Source organism: Dendropsophus ebraccatus, chromosome 10, assembly GCF_027789765.1.
Source record: "Dendropsophus ebraccatus isolate aDenEbr1 chromosome 10, aDenEbr1.pat, whole genome shotgun sequence".
In the NCBI taxonomy this organism is placed as follows: Eukaryota; Metazoa; Chordata; class Amphibia; order Anura; family Hylidae; genus Dendropsophus; species Dendropsophus ebraccatus.
In genome coordinates this window covers 58,832,221-58,854,625 of record NC_091463.1, presented here as the reverse complement: position 1 = coordinate 58,854,625, position 22,405 = coordinate 58,832,221, and the positions used below count along the sequence as shown (strand labels likewise).

At 40.9% G+C, this 22,405-nt stretch overlaps 1 protein-coding gene across 5 annotated transcripts in view; it reads right to left on the bottom strand.

Moving 5' to 3' along the window:
- The window catches only part of IL1RAPL2 (interleukin 1 receptor accessory protein like 2), a 583,205-nt gene that overhangs the window by 477,836 nt on the left and 82,964 nt on the right, over positions 1 to 22,405 (bottom strand). For 4 of the 5 annotated variants that reach the window (XM_069942945.1, XM_069942944.1, XM_069942942.1 and 1 more), the window contains one exon: positions 14,750 to 14,853. In XM_069942945.1, the coding sequence (XP_069799046.1) occupies positions 14,750 to 14,831 (82 nt within the window). In that variant the 5' untranslated portion in view covers positions 14,832 to 14,853. Of the gene's footprint in view, positions 1 to 14,749; positions 14,854 to 19,431; positions 19,490 to 22,405 lie in introns of those variants that run through there. The other variant, XM_069942946.1, reaches the window with a different exon arrangement.

The window sequence follows — 22,405 nt, the reverse complement described above, 5'->3', positions numbered from 1 at the left end:
GCTATCAAAAAACTTTGATTAAACGTCCTTTTTAACCTAGGGCTTAAGTTAAAGGATGACAAGAAAAAAAAAAGGCAATAGGACTCATGTATTCAATGTATAATGCAGTCTAGCATCTTACACAAAGGCAAATGAAGGACATGATAGCAGCTTTGTGATAAGATACAATGCAATATTCTGATGGCCAAGGTTAATAAGACCATTCAGAAGGAAAGAGAGACCAGAGACAGCTTTATAACTGCTTTATGTGAGCTGGCAGAACACTGTGGCTCTTGGACAACATATGACGAAATGACTGGTGACAGAAAATTTACTAGGCCTCAACTTAGAGATGCAAAGCTATCTGAAAGTCACTAAACTAATTCTACGGTAACAGTTGAGAGAGCGAGGTAATGCATTTAGCTGAGATGTGCAAAAATAAAACCAAGAACCTAAACACACATAATACATTAGATTTGCTTTAAGCAGGAGTTTAGCAGCCACACTAAACTGTGTATCATAAAAACATTTCTGCATGATTATCAGCCCCAAAACAATAGCACTTACCTTCTCCGGAACCAAACAGAGAATAAATTAAATTGTCACCAAATTACTCAAACTGCGACTTTTTATTATGTAAAACTTAAAATACCTTAAGCACATAAGAGATAGAGAACAAAGCTCCAAAACCAAGAATACTGAGGAAACATGAGCAACAATAGAGTGTAGAGGTATGGAGCTCTCCTGCTGATTCATTTGCATTTACGTTCTTTGTTGCAATGAATGAAGCCACTGCTGTGCATAACACCAATATGAGAGTAAACTACCATTTTCATTGTTGTAGGCTCAAAATAATATAGATTTCCTGCTCTATAAGTGATGCTTACCTCCTATTTATTCTCTTCTGTATGAGTTTTATATCTTTTCTCCAGCAGCACAGAAATATCATATGCCACATCTTCGTTACATTACCTACAGGGAATCCCAGGTAGTCTGAGCCTCTGAGAGCCCCCTCCATGTTGCATGGCTATTTCTCATTCTCTCTTTTGCAGAGTTTGAGGCCAGCGTTGGGCTGCAGTACACAAGAAGGGACTTTCTTACTTCTCTGGCCAATAATAGAAAAGCAATTCTCCCTAGTATGCCATGACATAGACCTGCTGAAAGTGGAGCAGCAGAGTGAAGAGGCTGGCACTGTGCTGGGGGATGATTTGGACAGTACACTACTATAGGAGGCATGCATGAGGGAGATGGAGCTACTGATGCTATGTGAGCAGAAAGGCGAGAAACTGCAGCAGCACAGCAAGGAAGCTTTGATTTACCTTTCATGGACAGCACAGCAAAAAAAAAAGAGGTTAGGAAGCACATGAAAAGACCCAACCCTCACTTTTTGTGTTTTGTCTTGCTTAGTTGTTACTGGAGACAGCGTTTCCCTAACAGCAAATAGTAAACTGCAAATAGTGTCCAAGTTTTTAGAGCTGTTTTTCTAGCTTAAGTAGTCATTTTTGTTAATGAAGTGTTTTATAAATATACTACATATTATGGAGGGAAGTTTCCTGAAATGAAAGTGACCATTTAAAGCGACTCTGTACCCACAATCTGACACCCCCCCCCCCCCCCAAACCGCTTGTACCTTCGGATAGCTGCTTTTAATCCAAGATCTGTCCTGGGGTCCGTTTAGCAGGTGATGCAGGTATTGTCCTAAAAAACAACATTTAAACTGGCAGCCCCTTGCCCAACGGACGTGGCCGAGATTGTGTATGCATTAGGCTGGCACAACCTCTCTGTCCCTTCTCCCCGCCCTCCTCATCATTAGGAATGCTCCAGGCAGATTGTCTCCTATTCCTCACCTGTGTCAGCCCAGCACATGGGCTGGATCGTTAAGGCACCTGTGCAATGTTAAAGGGGTATTCCAGGGAAAATCTATAAATTAGCACTGGAAAGGGTTAACCAAGGTTAACCCTTTCCTAATATACTTACCTGTCCGTTTTTGGCCCCCCAAGGAGATCTCTGGTCCGGTCACGTGATGGTCCGGGCTGCAACTCGCGGATCCTCTTCTTCCGGTTCGGTGACGTCACCATACCGGGCCGGCGTCGGCTCTCCTATTAGCAGAAGAGCACTAAACCCTGACTGGCTTGGTAGCGTGTAGCCAATCAGGGTTCAGTGCTCTGTGTCCCCCCACCTGCTGTACCAAGTTAGCCGGGTGCTAATGTCCCCGACCCCCCTCCTTCATGTATAATCACCCCGATCTCTCCCCCGGCCCTCTGTATAATCACCCTGATCTCTCCCCCGGCCCCCCTCCTTCATGTATAATCACCCCGATCTCTCCCCCGGCCCCCCTCCTTCATGTATAATCACCCCGATCTCTCCCCCGGCCCCCCTCCTTCATGTATAATCACCCCAATCTCTTCCCCGGCCCTCTGTATAATCACCCCGATCTCTCCCCCGGCCCCCCTCCTTCATGTATAATCACCCCGATCTCTCCCCCGGCCCCCCTCCTTCATGTATAATCACCCCGATCTCTCCCCCGGCCCCCCTCCTTCATGTACAATCACCCCAATCTCTCCCCCGGCCCCCCTCCTTCATGTGTATACAGTCCTATTCAAAGATCGCTCAGCCCCCGGTGTAACTGCTGCCTGCGCTGGCCCTGATCTCCGCACCTGTACTCAGCTGACAGGCGCTGTGTAAGAAGCAAGGAAGAAATCTCTCCTGCACTCACTTACACAGAGCCTGTCAGCTGAGTACAGGTGCGGAGATCGGGGCCAGCGCAGGCAGCAGTTACACTGGGGGCTGAGCGATCTTTAAATAGAACTGTATACACAGGAAGGAGGGGGGCCGGGGGAGAGATCAGGGTGATTATACAGAGGGCCGGGGGAGAGATCGGGGTGATTATACATGAAGGAGGGGGGCCGGGGGAGAGATCGGGGTGATTATACATGAAGGAGGGGGGCCGGGGGAGAGATCGGGGTGATTATACATGAAGGAGGAGGCCGGGGGAGAGATCGGGGTGATTATACATGAAGGAGGGGGGCCGGGGGAGAGATCGGGGTGATTATACAGAGGGCCGGGGGAGAGATCGGGGTGATTATACATGAAGGAGGGGGGTCGGGGACATCAGCACCCGGCTAACTTGGTACAGCAGGTGGGGGGACACAGAGCACTGAACCCTGATTGGCTACACGCTACCAAGCCAGTCAGGGTTTAGTGCTCTGCTGCTAATAGGAGAGCAGACGCCGGCCCGGTATGGTGACGTCACCGAACCGGAAGAAGAGGATCCACGAGTTGCAGCCCGGACCATCACGTGACCGGACCGGAGATCTCCTTGGGGGGCCAAAAACGGACAGGTAAGTATATTAGGAAAGGGGGTCAGATTATGGATAGAGTCGCTTTAAAGCAAATGTATCATCTGGCACATCACTTTTAAGTTTTTTACATGAATAGACCAGTGCCACAGTTTTATCAACAGTTGTTAGAGTACCTAAAGAAAAGTTTTAAGTGACCTTATAATTTAGCATTGAATAAATCAATATTTGAGCAAAAAAGCTATCTATTACCATGCTATACATCAGTAGGTAAAACTGACTTACTCAATACTATCAGCTAGATCTCCATCTGAATAAGCAATAAACTTTAGAACCATTTAAAAGGTTGCCGGATATTGATGGCTTTTTTCTACAATGAGTTGGCAATCCATGTCGACTTGTGAATTAGCATACCGTCTACCCTGACATCTGAGGGGAGGCTTATAAATTGCCAATGTAACTTTATGCTGTTTTCAAAGTCGATAAGACACAATGGCTTAAAATGTGTCCATAGCCAGTCACTCTCCTTGAAAATGAATTGTTCTGAGGCAGGAGGACAATATTTATTACGGTGACAGCCTCCATCTTTAGTGTGTGTATACAGTAATTGCAATTAGTTGATATTTAATCTTGCGACACTGAAATAAATCTACCCCAGCTATGACTTTGTTTAGCAAACTAAAGTCATGAACAGATGACTCATACTGCAACAACTTACCTCAGGCATCTATAGACCCTCATTGCAGTCAACCTACTGTAAAGGATCACTGTGAATGCGTGGTTTTATATTTAGAGACACTTCAAAATATAGCACGATAGTGACCAAAGTCAATATTGAAGGCATTACATTTAACTGTCTTTTCTTCACCATTGTCTCAAAGATAGCTTGACATTAAAACAGTAAAAAAGTAAGACTTGAGCGCTATTAAAGTTGTTCATTCATTCAGCCATGACTTGATACCTGACCTCTTGTACACTGGTTGGCTTCAGCTTCCACATCAGAAAAAAACTTCAATAATTTCAAGCTGTTTTGAAACGTTAGATGAAGAAGTGGTTCAATTCACTGCTGCAAGCTCTGTAGTCCTAGCCTATTCTCAAGATATAAAAAAAACTGTGGTTTATCCATCTTTACTGCTCCAGCACTCCAGTTGTCAACCAACAGTCAAAGAGGAGAAAAAATGAAACTATGTTTTGCACCAAAAGTTGGTTTTGCACCTAAAGTTTTTACATGATGCGTCAAAATCTACACTATTTTTCCTCCAAACCTTTATTTTAGGCCCCGTTCCAAATGAGCAAAACTAGCAGAATTCCGCGGCGGAATTGTCCGCCGCGGAATGCAGTTAGCCTCCCGCTCATAATGGGAGTCTATGGGAGGTGCACGCTCCTGCTCTGTCCGCGCCGAAGAATGAACGCCGCGGAATTCCGCTAGTTTTGCTCAGTGGGAACGGGGCCCTAGGCTGAAAGCACATTATACAACAAGCTTAATTAAGCAGATCAGCAGTTCAGATGAGCCAAACTTGTCTAGATATTTGTTGTTTCCATTTATAAGAAGCCCCATATAGGCAGGGTAGACAACAAGGCATCCTGACTTTTTTATTCATTACCCCCAAAGTACAGTAGAAAAAAATCAAGGCCATCCATGAATGTAGAAAGAATCATCAGCACTCACCCAGTATGTGGATAAGATGCTTTTATTTCAGAGGCTTACAAGCAGTATGCTCGATTCACAGCTACAGCCGCGTCTTCCAGCTCCCATACAGGAGAAACAGCTGTAGCCGCTCTTGGGGAACACTCCTGCATGCATACTGCTTGCAAGTCCCTGGAATAAAAACATCATACTCACATACTAAGTCAGTGCTTCTCCTCCTTTCTACATCATGGATTTATTGCTGATGCCCCTTTGAGTGGAGCACCTCCAGAGAGATTGTGTCCGCCCAGGACTAGCAGATTGTCATCTACACACGGAGTACAGGAGTGCCAGTGTTTTGCTTTCGTGGTAAGATTATTGTTCAAGGCCATTCCTGCTAGAAAAACCATGGATGGATGTATTTTAAAAGTCAGGTATTATTTTATTTTCTACTAGTCTCTATCTGAATTATTATGCATGGGTTGACTGGCATCTAGTAAGTCAGTGTAAAACATAGGTCTGCTGGAGTAAAATGCACCTAATCTGTTAATGTGTTAGGCTGCTAGAGGCCATGCTCTATCCTAATAAGCCACACCTACTGAAAAGTGGAAAAAAGTTGGCTTAAAAATAAACATTTTTTTAGGGTGCAAAACACATCACATCAGGAAACTCCCCTACACTGATAAGCAAATTCTTATGTGTCGAGGGTCCATATAGAAGAGGAACATTTGCAGGATTTGCACTAGCAAACAATAGAACTACCAATCTGATCTGACTGGTCAACTGTAAGGCCAAAGTATAATATAGTCTTATGTTCTGCTCCAAGATCTCTCAGTGAGGGCTAAGGTGAGTCTGGCCCTGCAATAATGGAAATTTTGCTATTATTGAGCCTCCTTCTTTCCAGGCAATAAATAGTATGTGACTCAATGAATCACAGCTCCGTGTTTATAAAGCAGAACTGACACTCTCATAGCTACTTCTCAACATGCAATTGATTTTATAATGGTAAATCCTCAAGAGCATATTATTTAAGGAGAATGAAGGATTTTCCATTCAATAGTACATAATAAATGAGAATCAAGAACTTAATCACAAATGGTTCCCGGTCTCACTGGAGAATATTAGGAAGGTTCTGTAGCACAGCTTCCACCTACACATTCAATTGTTTCAATGGCAAGAAACCTATAAAATGACTGTGCAAGGGCCAGTGCGCTACTGTTGCAGTGGGGATAGAGTTTGCAATGTATATGCTTAATCCCTTCATAACAAATAGCCAAAATCTTGTACGACTATTATATTATCATTACACCAACAGGACTATGCTCTGCAGCATTCCACCTCCTTTAGGATATAAGCAATGTAACATCAAGTAAAAACAAACTAAAATGTTCACTGACCTTTCTGAAAGGTGAGCAAAAAAACAGACACTGGGCATGTTATTAAGACAAGATCCATAGCTCAGGAAGAGAGAAGAGCATGCTCGAATGGGATCGCTCTGCATAGAAATATCAATGGCTGACAAAGTTGTCTAGCAATCCGTCTCTATCATGCTCAAGTCACGCTTTACTCAAGAATGTCATTCTTCGACTCCGGGTATATAAATATAAAGACAAGTTAAAAAAAAAAAAATCTTTTTGTGTCAAAACAAATGCCCTTTTTTGTATCCCCACTCTCTTTAGGATATGATTCCAGTTTAGGGCATGTGCACACTACAGATCATCCGCCGCAGATTCCGCAGCTTGCCCCAGCACGCATCTCCATCCGTGCATAGACTCCATTCTATGCACAAGCGGATTCCGCCGTCCACCCATAGGATGAACAGGTTTATTCTTTGGGCGGATGGCGGAATCTGCCTGACCATAATATGGAGTCTATGGCACGGGTTGAGATTCGCGCGGGTGCGAGCTGCAGAGTCTGCGGCGGGTGATATGCCCGGATTCCATAGTGTACACATACCCTTAAGCTGTAAATGTGAAAAGAATAAATCTGCACACTGCTTTTAGTGTGCCCTATTGGATACATACTCCTCAGTCAATGGAAATGCAAGGATTAAACTGAATAAGAGTTTATGGCATTGTAACTCTTGACTCAGATGACTTCTTGGTTCTGGCATTATATTGATACATGTTACGATATATACAGAATTCTTCATCTGGTCCTTACAAAGGAACAGTGTACAAAGGCAGGTATATGCATGGGTTTGACCCTGATGTGGTTTCGGAGTCCCATCAAATATTATAAAGAAATTTATAAAAAAAACTTTTTGAACAAAAAATGTTAGTAAGAAGTGTCAGAAAGTAAAGGAAATACTTTTTTTCTTTCTTCAAACTAAAAAAAAAGTAGAACAGAAAAACACAAATATTAGAATTTGTCATAGTCCTCGTAGGGTAGTCAGTGGTGGATTAAGCTTTGTGGGCACTGCTGGCCAAAAACAAATGGGTAGGGTGTTTCCATTTCACCTTTAGGGACCTGCTGGATAATCTGTTCTTCCCATTCAGATACTGTATGAGTTTAATAAGGAGGGGTAGTAGTATTACCAGAGTGGTAAGCACAGCTTTACATGCCTTTTATGGCCTACTAATTTGTCTTGCATCTAATAGTGCAATATCCAAAATCCTACTCTCTCCTTTGCTTTGTATATAGGGCTTCCGCCTGTCTACATCTGCTTCAATTGAAGTTTGATGTGAGGGGGTTTTTGGTGTTAGTTTTTTATTTTTATGACTAAACCTGTTAGATACAAAAGTGTTCTATCAAACAGTGCTCAATGGAGCATTAATAGTCGGCTTTAATGACAAGATTAATTGGACGGAACATGTGTTCTTCCGAAGTCTAACATGTAGCGTTTAGTCAGACTTTAAAAAATTATTCAGACACATAATTACTATGAACTAATCTAATTTGTCCATGTTCATCCTACTCATTGACAACTAATTACAAGGAAAACATATAACTTCTAATATGGAACTACAATATGTAACAAACCAAGTATCTATTGCTTGTAAGTGCAGCCTTCCTTAAAGGGGTTATCCAGCGCTACAAAAACATGGCCACTTTCTTCCAGAGACAGCCCCACTCTTGTCTTCAGTTTGGGTGGGGTTTTGCTTCTTAGTTCCATTGAAGTGAATAGAGCTTAGTTGCAAACCACAACTGAACTACAGACAAGAGTGGTGGTTTCTCTGGAAGTGGTGTTTTTGTAGCGTTGCATAACCCCTTAAACGGACATAAGTTATGAACATTCAGAAGCATAGTACTACATATCAAAATCTAATTATTCATCTTTCAGGGACCCATCAGAAAGCCAACTATTAATAGCTATCACAATATAACTTAGACTTAAAGAAAGTTTTATTGTGCTAAAATACACATACATAAAAATGAGAAAAAGCTGAACCAGTACTGGGGAGACTGTACACGCTGGGAGCTGGAGCATCATAGATTACAGGGAAATATAGAGACAATAATAAGCAGCCATTGGTATAAACCAGCCGATGATATACCTATAACAAAGTGCCTGACCGCAAACAGTAGTAGTCACATATAGGTAACAAACATATATTACATAAGTAACAATTATAGTTACAAAAATAGTGAACAATGTTACTCAAATGTTTAGCTTCTAAAGTGTCCAGTGATATCTGCCCCCGTGTGCATTTCAGCAAAAGCCTTTCTAGACTTGTCCAGCGAAAATCTTTTTCTTTCAAATCAACTGGTGTCAGAGAGTAATATAAATTTGTAATTTACCTCTATAAAAAAATCTCAAGTTTTCCCATACTTGTTGTATGTCCTGCAGGAAATGTTGTTTTATTTTCAGTCTGACACAGTGCTCTCTGCTGACATCTCTGGTTGAGACAGGAACTGTCCAGAGAAGGAGAGGTTTTCTATGGGGATTCATAGAAAATGGAGACAGAGTTCCTGTCTCGGCCAGAGATGTCAGCAGAGAGCACTGTGTCAGTCTGAAAATAAAACAACATTTCCTGCATGACATACAACAGCTAATAATTACGGGAAGACTTGAGATTTTTTTAATAGAAGTAAATTACAAATCTATATAACTTTCTGATATCAGTTGATTTGAAAGAAAAAGATTTTCGCTGAATAACTCCTTTAAAGAAGAAACGCTGGCCACACTTGTAGTGTGATGATGACTAATGGTGGTCAATGGTTGTGCAGGCATCATTGTCATGATACAGTATGTCTATGACACAAAGGGATCCAGAACTGGCAGGTAACTTAGTAAAATCACATTGACTAATCTTTTTTTAAGGGTCTCGGGTAAAATCAGATTTAAAATTTTACATAAAAAAAAGGATTAGCTCTATTAGATAGTAATAAACATTGCTACTGTCAGCATCTCAAGTATTGCTTTGCTTTTTTGTGGAAGTGCAGCTTGGAAAAAGGCTTTATACTGTATTTTCCTTTCCCGTACATTTTGTTCTGGCTTTGGTCCAGGTTTATTATGTCTTCTTACCAGCCTATTAGAAGTACCTGTCATCTTGATTATACTGAAGAATCAATGAAGGCTGAAGGGGTTAGAGATAATAAAATGATAAAATGCAGTCCCCAAGAATGATCCTGCCTCTCAGATCAATGCAGCTTGCAGAAGACTAGAGCAAACATGTTCTTTAATGTCACATACTGATCCAGCAATTACATACCCGGTGTTACAAAGGACAATAAAAGGAAATGGTTGAAATGTATCTATATTCTTAGAAAGAAAAAAGTAGAAATAAACAGATCAAGTGTGTTTAATATATTTGTTATTAAATGGTCTAATTCTTAAAGTGACTCTGTACCCACAATCTCCCCCCCCCCCCCCCCCAAACCGCTTGTCCCATCAGATAGCTGCTTTTAATTCAAGATCTGTCCTGTGGTCCTTTCGGCAGGTGATGCAGTTATTGTCCTAAAAACAACTTTTAAACTTGCAGCCCTGTGTCAAACTGGCGTGGCCTAGAGTGTCTGTGCATTAGGCTGGCACAACCTCTCCCCTCCTCCCCCCCCCCACCCTCTTCACCATTAGGAATGGCCCTGGGCAGAACTTCTTCGATTCCACACTTGTCTGAACACTGCACAGGTGCCTTAATGATCCAACACATGTGCAGTGTTCACACAGGTGAGGAATAGGAGAACCCCTGCCTGGAGCATTCCTAATGGTGAAGAGGGCGGGGAGGAGGGATGGGGAGGTTGTGCCAGCCTAATGCACAAACACTTTAGGCCCTGCCAGTTTGACACAGGGCTGCAAGTTTAAGAGTTGTTTTTAGGAAAATAACTGCATCACCTGCTGAATGGACCCCAGGACAGATCTTGGATTGAAAACAGCTATCTGAAGATACAAGCGGTTTGGGGGGGGGGGGGGAGGGGATTGTTGGTACTAAGTCGCTTTAAGGGTTATGCTAAACTTCAACCCTGAGAGACACTGAAGCTGGGTTGGAATGACCTGTGAGGTACATTTTTTTTTTTTTTGGAGGGGCTTTAGAAGAATTAAATTGCCTATACAACTTGGGCTTAACCCTACTACTTCAGCAGGTTCACCTAACTATCAAAGGCTTACAGGGTTCTCCCAACTCTCCTTTGATAGAAGGTGATGGAGGGAAGGTCAGGCATGTTGGATTTTCACAGCCCATTGGTATTGTTTTGGAGGTATGAGCCAATGCCAGATCTGTCTGTCGGAGCATCATCCATCCCCACAAAGGACACATGAACACTCTGCCATGCTGATGTATGACCACCTTTATTGAGCCCCGGATAATAGGAAATTGGCTTCCCTATGTCCTGTACCGTAACTTGTTTCATTTGTTTTTGCTCTGGTACTGTTGAAATAGAGGAATTTGGAGAGAGAGGCTGGCCCCTTGGGCAGATCCCAGTATTTAAGATGAAATAGGAAATGTCCCTCCTGTTGTAAGAAAGGTAAGTTCTAGGGTAACAAGGTAAATTCATGTGAAGGACTGCTGAATGTTCAAGTGTTCCATACAACCAAGTGTGACCAGTAGCTTATTCATACCTCCTGAGTGTACTGAGTGCCACTGTAGGGTGAAAAAAGTAGTTATACCATCATGATCTGTAATGATTTATTTAAAGGGAAAACATTCAGCCATTTTTACAAGTTTGCTAAAATTTTGCATATGGCGTACAGTGCATTTTAGCACTTGCGGTATTACGTTCAGCCACTGAACTCAAAAACATACTTGTGCCTACCAGACACTTAAGGAGGATTTTTTATTTCTAAAACAACTCCCCTTTTTGCATCCCACAATCTACTGTGATAGGTTCCTATTTACTTGCGGCAAACAGCAGTATATACAGTATTCAGTATGATCAATCATCCCTGTGACAGACTGATTTTGTATCATATGTAGATTTCCCATGTTTAGGGCACCAAAGGTGAATTCTATCAGAAATCTATACAGATGTACTTAAAAGGAACAGGTATAGGGCACATTGTAGTGTGAAGATAATTTAATAACACAGTTGGATGAGAAACACATCATGCTTGCTGCAAGCATTCCATCTCAAAACATCAGCTACTAACAGTTGTATCATCACACTCATACAGATGGCCCTAGGCTAAGCTCAGACTTGGCCTTGTTCTAGGACATGTTCCAAGAGTTGCTTTTATAAGAAATCATGTACACAATTGGGAAAAATACAGAAAAACCAAAACAGGTAGTCAATGCTGCCGATTAAAAAAAAAAAATATATATGACACCAAGCCTAAAGATATTGCTGTTTCTAAACATAAAATGTAACAAAATTTCATTCACATTAGGGGCTTTTGTCTATATGAGTTTGTGTAGAGTGGATCAGAAATAACACAGCCCATACTATATTTCTAGGTTCCTCACATATAGGAATCGCTGACAAAAAAAAATAGAACATTACATAGAACGATATTAGGTACAATGGCAATGTGTCAGAGTTTCCTTTATATCAAAAACCTATTAGTTGAAAACAGTGATGGGTGACAAAAACATGGTCTCACACATCCTAACTGCTGCAGTAGACGAGGCTTCATACTTTCATATTAAAAGGGGGAAACTTTATGAGGTCCCAGCACCCTTTACTGTTCAGGTGTTTGAGTTGTGGCACAAGCATTCATACAGAGACACAGCAGAAAGCAGCCACTGCCGTACATTGTATAGTGGCCAAGTTAGGTTACTGCAGCACAGCTCCTACTGAAGTGAACAACAGCTGAGCTGCAGTAACCCAGAATGGCCAGTGCAGAATATATGGAGCCATCTGCTTCCTGCTCTGGTTTACGGTCTAAGACCACATTGCAGTGCTGATCATCAGGGGTACTAGGTGTCAGCATCACATTAATCTGAAATGAATGACTTATCCTAAGGATACGGCATCAATCAATTGTACCTAGAAAACCCCTTTGTTACGAGTAATATCTTCCCTATATGTCAAACAAAGCTACACAGCCTAAAGGGCAACATCATAAATTCTAAATAACTATTGATTATCTAGTAGAAAAATATATGTAATTAAATATGATATCAGGATCAATTAAATGCGTCCAAACTAGAAGGCGTTTTTCCTAATACAAAATTCCATTGCTGGCACAAGATTTCAAGATTACAAAAATCATAGTTTATGTACAAAAATGTGTAGTGGTAATAACTATTGGCATTACTGTCATGTACATCATCATCTGTACTTACTACCCTATGCTTTGTTTATACTTCATCTGTACTTGCTGAGAATCCTCGCTGATTCACTGCACATAGTGGACATAAAGTATAGAGATGAGCGAGCCTGGAGCATGCTCGAGTCGTTCCGAGCCCGAACTTTCAGCATTTGATTAGCGGGGGCTGCTGAACTTGGATAAAGCCCTAAGGCTATGTGGAAATCATGGATATAGTCATTGGCTGTATCCATGTTTTCCAGACAACCTTAGAGCTTTATCCAAGTTCAGCAGCCACCGCTAATCAAATACCGAACGTTCGGGTTCGGATGGACCCGAACCTGGTTCGCTCAACTCTAATAAAGTATAGATGAAGTACAGACAAAGCAATAGACTGTTTGGGTGATCGTTCCACAGCATGTACCAGCACCCAACCACCTCGTAAGTAGCTGGTTGTTCAAATGTCAGCGCATCAAAGAGAATTCAGAAGACAGAGATAAATAAGTACAGTGGCACACATCAACGACTCCGGCATGGCCTTTCCCCCATTTGTAACCTTTTAAGCACTACAGAGCAAACTTTATATTTCCTAATATTATTTAAAAAAAAAAATTGGTCATTTATCACAATATAGATTAGTAAAACGCAATGATCAAAACGATGGTGTCTTTGAAAACTAGAGAAAGATGTTTTGATGCGTAGGTAAGAATTTTTATAGAACAGGAGGAGAGACTGGAAAGGTTGAGGAGCAGTGTAATATAGGTCAGCTGTCAGGAAGCATTCGACTACAGGGTCTGTGAACCTATCTATGCATGCTCCGTGATTTCGCTTTTATGATGTGAATCTCTCCAATGCAATGTTCCAATCTGAGGAGTATAAAAATAACCACCCATCAATATAATTCTCAATCAATATCAAGACCAAGCAAAGCCTCTCAGGTGTCTCATTGTGTAGCAGAGTGCAGTATAACACAACAAGCATGAAAGCAAAATGGAGCTTTGGCGACTTAGTTAAAGCAGGCTGGTTGTTATCCTTTTGCCTCTTATAAGGAAGGAATAGAAACGATCAATACTTTCACTTTACACTCACTAATAAACTGATGGCATGCTCAGATACTCTTTGTATGGAAGTCTTAACCAACACGTGGAGCAGACTTGCATACCATTTCCACCAGAAGGAATGCTAACAATCTAATACTAGAAATAGAGGCTTTTTATGATTTCTTGTATTCTGTATTGTTAGTTGTGTTATATCCTGGACTTTTCTATTCCAAGGTACATAAATAAAAAATATCCAATCCTTTGTTGTAAAAATAGATACATAATAGTGCTTTCTATCAGGCAATCATCTTACAGTAAAGCTCTAGCAATGAAAGAATGGCAAGCAAAAGTAGAATCCAGAATATTCAGCATATTTATTCTGACCACTAAGAATTTTTATTTTTATTAAAAACAATACACCATGTTGCTGTTGATGGGTCTATTATATTGAGAGCCTAATGATGTCCAGTAGGGAACTGGCTATAGAAATATTGCAGCTCATGAGAATAAGATGGTGTACCTTAAAAACCATAAACTTGTTCATCCTGTTTCTGAAGACAATATAAAACACCTTTCCATAATCATGAACAGTTCCCATGTTTAAAAGTCGCTTTGGAAGCAAGTACCATAGAGTTACTGCTGTAACCATAAAGAATCACTGACCAAACCTAAATTTAAAGGGGTTGTCTAGCAAAAAAAATTTCTTTCAGATCAACTGGTGTCAGAAAGTTATATAGATTTGTAGTTTACTTCTATTAAAAATCTCAAGTCTTTCCAAACTTATTAGCTGCTGTATGTCCTGCAGGAAATGTTTTATTTTCAGTCTGAAACCGTGCTCTCTGCTGACAGCTCTGGCCGAGACAGGAACTGTCCAAAGCAGGAGAGATTTTTTATGGGGATTCCCATACAAAGCCTCTCTTTCTGTGGAGAGTTCCTGTCTCGGCCAGAAAAGTAAATTACAAATCTATATAACTTTCTGACACCAGTTGATCTGAAAGAAAAAGATTTTTGCTGGACAACCCCTTTAAATCTTTTTTTGTTTCCTCAAGAGATGACCATTACTTCCGTTTTGCTGCAATATATCATACAATTGCTTCTAAAATGTTTTTCTTTTTTTAAATTATATTTCCATAGATATATCACAGCCTTCTCTTCTACAAAGTCACAAACTTCATCTTACCTGAGTTTCTTTTGGACACCAGCTTTAAATCTGCATTTACAGCCGACCAAATCAAAATGGTTAAAAGTAGAGAAGGCTTCATCTTTCACCGTCTTATCCAGGCTCTGGAACACATAAAAAAGGAAAGTTTAATGAATAATCTGATGTTGAAAAGAGTGATAAAATTCGGAAAGTTCAGAAAAATTATACACAACAGAAGAAATCCCCATAGAGCACGGGTCTCCAAACTGCTGCCCTCCAGCTGTTGCAATACTACATTTCCCATTATGCCTGGACAGCCAAATCCAAAGCTTTAGCTGTCTGGGCATGTTGGGAATTGTGGTTTTGCAACAGCTGGAGGGCAGCGGTTTGGAGACCTATGCCATAAAGTTTTCAGTGTTAAGAAAGTACATTCTAGCATTTAAGACCTAGCACCTTTAGAAAGTTGAATGCCAAGTACTAATTCCCCACACTAATGCATTGCTACAGAACGTTTCAAGTATCATCTGTTGGGACTAGGAGATTAGTGTGTTTCTTCAAGGAGATTGCCAAACTGCCAACCCTTAAAGGGAATCTGTCAGCACCCAGGGCCCTACCTGAGGTGCTGGCAGTGTGCTGTAGCTGGTAGTCCCCTAGTGAGCATGGTACCTTTTGGTAATTTGTCTGTGCAGTGGATTATGCACAATCTCAGGTGTCCTACTGTATCGAACAGTCAGAGAGTAGCTGTGCCTCACTCTAACATGCATCACCACTCCTTCCTTCTCCCGATCTTCTACTTGAATAATCAATGCTGCCCAGCCTCCTGCTCACTCAGCTGTCAGTCAGTATCTGCCAACAGAGGACTGATCTGCAATCACATATAGTTTAACCTGCCAGACTGTGTTGGAGCTGTGGTCTAGGGGTAAATCACCTGTCTAGAGACCAGCACCAGTTTGTTCTCTTTTTTGAACTAATAGTAGTAGACATGATACTATCTGTTGGTTACACATTTACCAAACTCTTTTTATAAAATCTGACAGCAAAACACTGATTAGTCCTGCAGCCGTACTATACACCATCTGTCCACTACTTGCCTACCTACACAATGTAAGTTTAGGCCTCATTCACACGTATAAATAAGAATATACCATGCATATATATTGGAAGTCCTGCAAAACATTATACAATGTATACCATGGGGTACTTCTGCCATAGGTCATATGCATTAATAGACCATGCATAGTCTACTTTTGTTTTATGTCTTGGGGCAGAGCACTAACGTCCCACTCAGCCAATCAGTGGCTGTGGTGGGGAAGCGCACTGATTGGCTGAGTTGAGAACCGGGAGTTAGAGAAGGCCGGGTTCACACTACGTTTTTTGCAATCGTTTTTTTTTTTCATATTTTTTTTTTTGCAAAAAACTGATTTACCATTGAATTCGATTTAAAAAAAATGTATTTAAACGGACCCGTTTTTTATTTACATACATAAAAATGTAGTCAACCTTATTTTTTTTTTAAACTTTATTTCAGAAAAAAATTTAGTACAAAAAACATCTCATAAGGTACAATCATATTGAACATTTTTTTATTTTTTATTCCTTCCCTTCCCTCCCTCACCTTCCCTCCCCCCCATTCCTGCCACTAAAGAAGAGGGGAAAAAAATGTATATAACATAATTCATAATTCTTTACACAAACATCCCATTTTTTATTTGGGGGGTGTGGGGACATTCATTTCCAAACTATCATAAGTCTGGCGTAGAATGGCAGCCTACCTATTCTCTTTTGCACCTTGCTAGGTCCTTTAACCATGGAGGTATCGCCTAGAATGAGAATTGTTGGTAACCAGGGGACTTCAATTCCGTCTCTATTTTTAATATCTTGAAACTCAAATCTCCAAAAGCTGTTTAATTCTGGACAGGACCATACATATCTACAAAACCTGCATCTGGATTATCACATCTTTGGCATCTACATGAGCCATCACCTTTAAACTTAGAGAGGAACTTGGGAGTGTAGTAAAGTGTAACCTTATTTTTGTGTCTGTTAAAAAAAAAAAAAAAAAAATGCTCCGTTTTGATCTTTTTTTTTTTTTAATAAAGGAATTCAATGTAAAAACAGATGCACACACATGAATCCGTTTTTTTCCATCCATTTTTCATCTGTTTTTTGCAAAAACGTAGTGTGAACCCAGCCGAAGCAGGTGGAATCATGGGCATAAGCTTGTGTAAAGCCCGGTAGCTGCTGGGTTAATAAGGCAGTGGCTACATTCTCGCAGCATAATTAAAAAATCTGATGCAAGAACGCAGACCCACAGGCAATGCCAGTACAGAGTCTGGCAGCGCAAAATACGCTGCAAACTGGGTACGTGTGAACTCTTAGGATAGAAACGTCAAACATGGCTCATCCACCTTCATCAATACATAGGAGCCCTTTTCTATCCTGTATAATCTGGGTTACTAAAGTAAAAATGGTCAAGACCCAAGTGTCAGTGGAAAAGCATATAAATGAAGCATGCCATGCAAATCAGCAAATAAAAAATAATTATTCATTTTTATTAACCGCTTTGTAAAATATCACCAGCCAGTAAAAATATCTTGACAAGATAGTTATAGAAAAAAAACTGTAATTGAGCAAAGTTTTTGACAGATAATTGCAATAGTGAAACCATAATAGATGCTTTTCAAGTGGCACAAGTCTAAATTACATTCGCGGCTGCTCCCGCCACTTATTAAATGCAGTACGACAACTCATTTTAGTTCGACTCTCAGATATCATTTTATGTACAAGACAGGACTGCATACAATTAAAGCCAAATGCCCAATTATAAAAGGATCTGACATATACATTAAAATAAGATTAAAATACAATGTGTTGTGTGTAATAAAACCCCAGTGGGACATTTCAATGAAATTGCTTCACATAACACTTTCACCGTACAAGTGTAAAGAGGCTTGACGAGTTTTATAACCTATTTTCAGCAAAAGACTCATTGTTACTGTATTTTTTTACATGTTAAATACCACACTAAGCAAGATCTGGTTTATGAACAATACTTCAGATAGACAATAAAGGTTTATAACTAAATTACAACATAGAATGCAAAAGGTAGCCTGTATTGGGATATGTTCACACATGGCAGACTTGTTGAATACATTTTCTGCAAATTTTCCATTTGTCTGAATGTGGCGAAAAATAACATGCTTACTGTAGATATAACCCCATGCAGATGCATAAAACTCAATTGTGTAAATTCATCAGTGACTTCACCTATTATGACATACAGGTATGCCACAATGCTCAGGGGCACTGTGCAGTGAGCTCAGAAGCTGAGCTCGCTTCATAGAGAGAGGTCTGGCTGCTATAAACAGCCCGGCCCTCACAAATAATGATGGACAGCAGTAATCGTGCAGCCACTTGACATTAACCTCTTAACCCCTTAAGGTCAAAGCCTATTTTCGTTTTTGCGCTTTTGCTTATTCCATTTTAAGTTTAAAAGTCCATAGCGCTTGCATTTTTTCACCTAGAGACGTATATGAGCGCTTATTTTTTGCGAAACCAATTGTACTTTGCAATGACAGGCATTATTTTTCCATAACATATGCTGCGAAACCAGAAAAAAATCATTTGCGCTGTCAAATTGAAAAAAAAACCGAATGTTTTGATTTCGGGGAGTTTTGCATTTACGCCGTCCATCCTATGGTAAAACAGACTTGTCATGCATGTTCCTCAAGTCGTTACGATTACTATGATATATAACATGTATAACTTATATTGTATCGGATGGCCTGTAAAAAATTCAAACCATTGTTAACAAATATACGTTCCTTAAAATCGCTCCATTCCCAGGCTTATAGCGCTTTTATCCTTTGGTCTATGGGGCTGTGTGAGGTGTCAGTTTTTGCGCCATGATGTGTTCTTTCTATCGGTACCTTGATTGCGCATATACGACTTTTTGATAGTTTTTTATTACATTTTTTCTGGATTTGATGCGACCAAAAATGCACAATTTTGCACTTTGTAATTTTTTTGCGCTGACGCCGTTTACCGTGCGAGATCAGGAATGTGAATAATTAATAGTTCGGCCGATTACGCGCGCGGCGATACTAAATATGTTAATTTATATTTATAAAATGGGAAAAGGGGGGTGATTTGGACTTTTATTAGGGGAGGGGATTTTTTATTAATAAAAACACTTTTTTACTTTTTTTTTTTTACTGTAACTAGAAGCCCCCCTGGGGGACTTGTATATAGACAGCACTGATCTCTCATAGAGATCAGTGCTGTGTATATACACAGCAAAGATCGATTAGATCGGTCATAGATTACTATGGCCTGCTGCAGGCCATAGCAATCTGTTGCCGAGCCGGGATCATCGTCATTCCGACGCTGAGGCCCGGCACGATCCGTCCCACTAGACACCAGGGACGTGCGGCGCAGTGCCTCTAAATGCAGCTGTCAGGTTTGACAGCTGCACTTAGAGGCTTAATTAGCCGGCGCGGCAACGGGACCCGCGCCAGCTAATAGAGGCACTGCCCGGCTGCACGTGTCAGCCGGGATCAGCGCCGTTCAGAGCGGGGTCCCGGCGGGACCCCGCTCTGAACACCCCGAGTGGCACCATGACGTATCAGATACGTCATGGGTCGCTAAGGGGTTAAAGAAGCATTCCTTTTTTTTTTTTTAAATTGCCCCTCACAACGCTGCACGTGGACACGTATACTCACCAGCGATGATCCGTGTCCCCGTTGCTGCGGCACTGTTCAAGTCCTGTGCAAGTCTGTCTCCATGTTAATTGACGGTCGGATATTTCATCACTTTCTATTATAGGCATAGAGAGAGTATTTTGCCCTGATCGTGGAGGTGATAGAAAGCAGAAACTTTTAAACCGTGAAGGATACTGGATTCTTATGTTGGACTCTTCATCTCCTAGAGGACTCAATCATAGACTGGATTTAATCATGAATTATTAATATGTATATTGTGTTTTGTATTTTTGTATATTTTTTGTAATTTTTGTAGTTTGGCACTGTGCACTTTATGTGCGTTTTTCATGTCTTTTCACTTTAAATGTCTATGAGGAAAGTAATGTGATTCAGGTGTAGCATGGGAGGGACTATGGGGGAGATTTATCAAACATGGTGTAAAGTGAAACTGGCTCTGTTGCCCCTAGCAACCAATCAGATTCCACTTTTCATTCCTCACAGACTCTTTGGAAAATGAAAGGTGGAATCTGATCAAAGTTTCACTTTACACCATGTTTGATAAATCTCCCCCTAAGTGTTTATTTCCCCTATATCTATCCCAGCATACCTATGTACACTGACACTGACCGATTGGAAACCGGTCCTGTCACTGACCGATTGGAAACCCTGCAGTCCCAATCATTTTTCCCTAACTGAAAGGAAGTATATTACTTACCTCCTTGAAGTCTGATCAGCAGACTAGGGCAGACTCTATGTAAAGAGCGCCAATAATACTGACCAATGCTGTGTAATGGCATACAACTGAACAGAGGGACTTGAAAAGTGTAAAAAAAAAAAAAAAATCTATTAAACTGTAATGTTAAATATCCTGTACAGTGTAAGTGAAAAATTTAAAAAACAAAAAGATATCCCAATTGCAGATATTTTGATACATTAGAAGGAAAGTCTCAACTACAGGTCATGGCACAAATAAAGAACATTTAGGAAAACAACTTTTTGTTGTAATCGTATCGACCTATAGAATCTAAGATAACATGCCGTTATCTTCTTAAGATAACATACCGTAAAGTTCACTGTGCAAAAATGGGGGGGTGTAATTTTACCCAACAAATAATATTTGTTTCTTTCTATAAATTTATGGTAAAATGTGACAAATAATAATAAGCCTTAATACAGCTCTGTACATGGGACATTAAGAGATTTATGGCTCTAAGAAGACAAGGGGGGGAGGGGGACAAAAAAAAACAAAAATAAAAAGTCTGTCCAGTGACTTCAAATAACTATATGAAATCTCAGAAATCTGGTACTAGATGCCCAAGCATTGAGAGACAAAGCGTGCACTGACCCGGAATACTAGGTTTGCCCTGGGATAGCCAGAGGACCAAAAAGATAAGAGGAAACAATTTTGCTTCCACTCTTTGCCCTTGGTACTGGCGTTTTCTGGCTTAACAGGACAGTCTCTTAAAACATGTTCCTAGTCCCCACAATAAAGGTGTCATTATACACTAGGGTTTAAGGACGAATAATGACCAAATGAACTTAAAAATGACTACCAAAATCCAACACAACTCCAGATGACAGAATTAAAGGGACCTCTAGATCCCAAGTGTGAAACTGCAGCCCTCCAGCTGTTTCCAAACTACAATTCTCATCATGTCTTAAAGTGACTCTGTACCCACAATCTGCCCACCCCAAACCACTTGTACCTTCGGATAGCTGCTTTTGATCCAAGATCTGTCCTGGGGTGCGTTCGGCAGGTGATCCAGTTATTGTCCTTAAAAACAACTTGCTCCAGGCAGATTTTCTCCTATTCATCACCTGTGTCAGCACATGGGATGGATCGTTAAGGCACCTGTGCAGTGTTCACTGCAGAGGAATAGGAAATATCCTGCAGTGGCATTCCTAATGATGAAGAGGGTGGGGAGGAGGGACGGAGGGGTGGGGCAAAGTTAGGGCACAGATACTCTAGGCCACGGCCGTTTGGCACAGGGCTGCAAGTTTAAAAGTAGTTTTTAGGACAATAACTGCATCACCTTCTAAACGGACCCCAGGACAGATCTTGGAGTAAAAGCAGCTATCCGAAGGTACAAGTGGTTTGTGGGGGTCAGATTGTGGGTACAGAGTCTCTTTAACAGCTAAAGCTTTAGTTATCTGGGCATGATGGCAATTGTAGTTCAGCAACACCTGGAGGGCTGAGAGTTCGAAACTCTTTCCCTAGATGTTTACTAGAGCCTAGTGGAGGCCCAGGTTGCATCTATGGAATCAGCTGACAGATTATTGGTGTGAGGCAAAAGGTCGTAAAAACACCCAGAGGACCTGGGACAAACAAGAGTAGTGAGGGTCAGAGCCAGAAGGACACAGATATACAGATAGAGCAGGCAAAGGGATTAAACAGAGTACTATCAGAAACAGATGCATGAGAATCTAATAAAAAGCCAAGCAGAAGTAAACAGCAATGGGTAGGAGCCATGAAGTATAAAAGAACAACAAATACGAAGATTGGATAGTAATTTGCTGCCACAGTTCTCCTATCCTATCCTGCTGTACTATGCAGTACTCATTACAGCAATCCCATACACTATTTGGCCAAGTATAGAGGCGTATGTGCCCATTCTCCTCCCTGGCAACCTACTCAGGCAAATACAGGCTCAGTTGGGAACATCAAATGGAGAAGTATGGTCACATGTTTCTTCAAGCTTGACCACCTTATGGACGGGATTGCCCTTCAGAGCACTGAGCAGGACGGCACAGTATGTGGCTGTGTGTTCTTACAAGAGCACTGTGGGGCACAGCGACAGCAACTGCAAGTGATAAACTTTCTAATAAAGTACTATTAAAACAATTACTATAAAAGTGCATCTATAGAAGCCCCTCCCTCTGTCTAACCCCTTTGATGCCACAGTCCGTACTAACATTCTAGTATGTAATAGGAGTCCTAAATGGTTCTGATAACAATATAGAAATGTTTATATGTTTTAGGTTTATATATCTGCAA